The following is a 4,105-nucleotide window of genomic DNA, read 5'->3' on the forward strand; positions in this document are numbered from 1 at the left end:
AATTCAAGTAGTTAAGGTATTAAAAACTCTGTATAAACAAAAACAGGAAGCTACGTGACATCAAAATAATGTTAACTTACCTGCTCTTGTTGTGACATTTCGAGTCCTGGGTCGGCGTCTCTTCTCCACTGGCTTCTCGTAACGTAAGCGTTGGGTACGGGTTATCCTGTGGTGGTTCCTTGTCAACGAAGTGAAATGAGCACACAAACAGATTGCCTCACCGGAAGTTGTACCCACTTTCTTTTTTACAGTAGCGCCCCCCGGAAACTTGCGGATAGAAAATATGAGCACTTGAAAGGTTTTTTTCCAGTATGAATTTGAGATGTGTAACAACATTGAGTTTCGGGGAATAATTTATTCAAATGGTATAAATATTCATGAGTCTATGAATATGATTAGCTTGTTGTGCAGACAATATTATCTTATAACGGAACCTTTAATCAAGTAAAAGTAACCTTTATCCAAATTGATTTCTTCATCAATTATCAATCTTACAAACTTTAAGAAACATTAATCTGCTTGATCAGGACAAATAATATTTCCTTATGTTTGTTAAATTTGTATTACTGAAGTAGTAATACAAGAAAATCAAGCTTGATTGGTAGCTAAGATCTTACGTCTCATTGACTTCGATCTTTGTGAGCAAAACAATACGGATTCAATTCAATGAAATTATTGGGTTTTACTAAAACAACTAAAGTGTACAAAGCTACGAGTCACACAGGTGAATATGCATATATAGGTAGGAGAAAAACAACATAGTATAAAACAAGGAAAAATCAAACTTAACGAATAATATAAAGGGGGAAAGAATGATGGAAAGAGAGAATTAACGAGCGAGAGAGAGAGAGAGAGAGAGAGAGAGAGAGAGAGAGAGAGAGAGAGAGAGAGCTTCACAGCCCTTTCACAAAAGACCTCAAGAAATTAACAATCCCGTGAACAGGAATAATTCAGACAACCTTTTACACGCAGTTTGATTGTGAAATCGAATACTTGCATTGCTATGGCTTCTCGTGTGTAAGTGTCTGAGTTCGAATCATCAGGGAAGTTCGGTAAGGATCTTCGGGTCCAGGGAGAATTTCTCTGAAGCTTAGTAAAGTCGTTCGAGGAAGCTGCCGGTCTTTCTCTCCGTTGCAAGGATGCCTTCTCTCAGTGTGGCGAAGGCCAGGGTGGTCTTCCTCTCAATGGCGAAATGCCAAGAGTTAATGGTCAGTTCTCGTTCTTATAGATGAGATTGGAGGGAGGGATCCAATCACGTCCGGGAGACAGAAGGCGCGAGTTTTCCTTTGTTCCTGGACCCCCCTCCTCTTGGCTAATCAAACGGGGTGCTCATTTTAAGCCTCTATTCTTAGAAAGCTGATACTTTTGTAATAATGCATCTTAATGTAATTTGTGAAGGAGATTCGGTACAGTCGAGTTTCTGCGATTGAGAAGATACCGCACACTGTCATTCTGCAATTTGAGAGTACAGTGTTACAGGATTTCCACAGTTACTGGCGTACAAAGTTTGATTTACATACAGTAAACATCCTAGCTCTTTTAATAGATTGTATAAAGACATTAAATCAACGAAATATATATATATTTAAACATTATTGAGGCAGTTTTGGTCCAGATGGTTCATATAAGGCGAATGTGTGTGAGTCACACAAACAGTCCTGTGTCTTGTCTAAGTATGTGCGTCCATTCGCACAAAGGGTGTGTGTGTGAGGGTGTAAAGGCACGTGAATGCCTTGGGGCTATAATATTCAACGCTCCAATCTCTTGCGGAGACACGGTGGCGCCTGGATCTAATTAGTGTAGAGTCACATCAACACAAAGGCCCTTTGTCTATGTATGATCTGATTAGAAAAGTCACCAGAGGCTGTGAGGAGTTCCATCCGGCCAGATGTCTAGAGCTATAATGCATTATTGTTACAGTTGACTAGATGTAGTAAAGCTCTTCAAACAGTCACAGCACATGATCTCTCACTCCATCATGTGTTTTCTGGTGCCGTTTAAAACTGCTCAGCCATGAAAAACTCTTTCCACAGAGAGAACACACATGAGGTCTCTCATCTGAATGAACTATCAGGTGTTGATTTAGATTTGATGATGAAATAAAATCTTTCCCACACTGATCACAGCTGAATGATTTTTTCCCAGAGTGATGGAGCAGATGAACACTGAGACCTGATGCTTGGGAAAAACTCTTTCCACACTGAGTGCATGTATACGGCTTCTCTCCAGTGTGAATTCTTTGGTGCTCTTTCAGCTGACTAGATGTAGTAAAGCTCTTCCCACAGTCACAACACACATGATCTCTCACTTCTCTGTGTGTTTTATGGTGCAGTTTAAACCTGTACAGTCGTGAAAAACTCTTTCCACAGAGAGAACACACATGAGGCTTCTCACCTGAATGAACTATCAGGTGTTTTTTTAGAAGTGATGATAAAATAAATCCTTTGCCACACTGATCACACTTGAATGGTTTTTTCCCAGAGTGATGGAGCAGATGAACACTGAGACCTGATGCTTGGGAAAAACTCTTTCCACACTGAGTGCATGTATACGGCTTCTCTCCAGTGTGAACTCGCTCATGTGTTTTCAGGTGTCCAGAATGAGTGAAACTCTTGTCACAGTATGAGCACTTGAAAGGTTTTTCTCCAGTATGAATTCTTTGGTGCCGTTTCAGAAGACTAGATGTAGTAAAACTCTTTCCACAGAGAGAACACACATGAGGCTTCTCATCTGAATGAACTGTAAGGTGTTGTTTTAGTTCTGATGATAAAATAAATCCTTTACCACACTGATCACAGCTGAATGATTTTTTCCCAGAGTGACGGAGCAGATGATCCCTGATACTTGATGCTTGGGAAAAACTCTTTCCACACTGAGTGCATGTATACGGCTTCTCTCCAGTGTGAATTCTTTGGTGCTCTTTCAGCTGACTAGATGTAGTAAAGCTCTTCCCACAGTCACAACACACATGATCTCTCACTTCATCATGTGTTTTCTGGTGCAGTTTAAACCTGTACAGTCGTGAAAAACTCTTTCCACAGAGAGAACACACATGAGGCTTCTCACCTGAATGAACTATCAGGTGTTTTTTTAGAAGTGATGATAAAATAAATCCTTTGCCACACTGATCACACTTGAATGGTTTTTCTCCAGAGTGAATGCGCAAATGTCCACTGAGACCTGATGCTCGAGAAAAACTCTTTCCACACTGAGTGCATGTATACGGTTTCTCTCCAGTGTGAATTCTCATGTGTGTGTTAAGGTGTTGTTTTTGTGTGAAACTCTTTCCACACTGAGTGCATGTATACGTTTTTTCTCCAGAGTGAATGCGCAAATGTCTCTGAGACCTGATGAGTGAGAAAAACTCTTTCCACACTGAGAGCAGGTGTGCAGCTTTTTGGCTTTTGTTTCTTGAGTTTTGAAGTCACAGAGTTTCTTTACATCATTTAGTTTGTGTTGTTGCTCCTTCTCTTCCATCTGGTCTAAAATAAACATATAAAGAAGTCAGAATCAGTTCAATGAGGTTAAATGTGAAAATGAAAAACACTGAGCAGAAAACAAGACACAGCCTGTGTGAGTATAAAGTATCGGTAACACAATAAGGTTTCATTAGTTAACATGAACTAATAATGAACTGCACTTCTACAGCATTTATTAATCTTAGTTCATGTTAATTTCTACATTTACAAAAGTTGTATTTGTTAACATTTGTTAAGTAACGTGAACCAACAATGAACAGCTGGATTTTTATTAAACTAACATTAAAGGTCCCATGGCATGAAATTTTCATTTTATGAGGTTTTTCAACATTAATATGAGTTCCCCTAGCCTGAATAATGTCCCCAAGTGGATAGAAATGTTGATCGGTGTAAAATTGAGTTCTGGCTGTCTTTCTCTGCCTTTGAGAAAATGACAGGCCAGACGAGCCAATCCTGAAGTCTCCTGGTTTGACGTCCAAGCAGGAACGGTTTCCTCCCTTTCCTCCGCCCAGAGAATCTGGCACACCCATGCAAACGCTCGAGAGATCATGGGTTGTGAACGAGTGAACGCTGGCAGTTTCTCAGTGTTTGGATGTACAAATGAAAACAGAAGTCTTTCTTCAGTT

At 39.9% G+C, this 4,105-nt stretch overlaps 1 protein-coding gene across 1 annotated transcript; it reads right to left on the reverse strand.

Moving 5' to 3' along the window:
- Positions 1–343: 343 nt before the first annotated feature.
- On the reverse strand, positions 344–3,393 carry LOC307137441 (uncharacterized protein). Its single transcript, XM_079835100.1, has one exon. The coding sequence runs from the start codon at positions 3,248–3,250 to the stop codon at positions 1,952–1,954; it is 1,299 nt and encodes a 432-aa protein (XP_079691226.1). The 5' UTR covers positions 3,251–3,393; the 3' UTR covers positions 344–1,951.
- Positions 3,394–4,105: the final 712 nt, after the last annotated feature.

This window comes from Gobio gobio, assembly GCF_949357685.1.
Source record: "Gobio gobio genome assembly, chromosome: 14".
NCBI lineage: Eukaryota > Metazoa > Chordata > Actinopteri > Cypriniformes > Gobionidae > Gobio > Gobio gobio.

Excerpts from the sequence above, each read along its gene's own strand:
- LOC307137441 (XM_079835100.1), bottom strand. The coding sequence starts at position 3,250 with ATGAGAATTCACACTGGAGAGAAACCGTATACATGCACTCAGTGTGGA.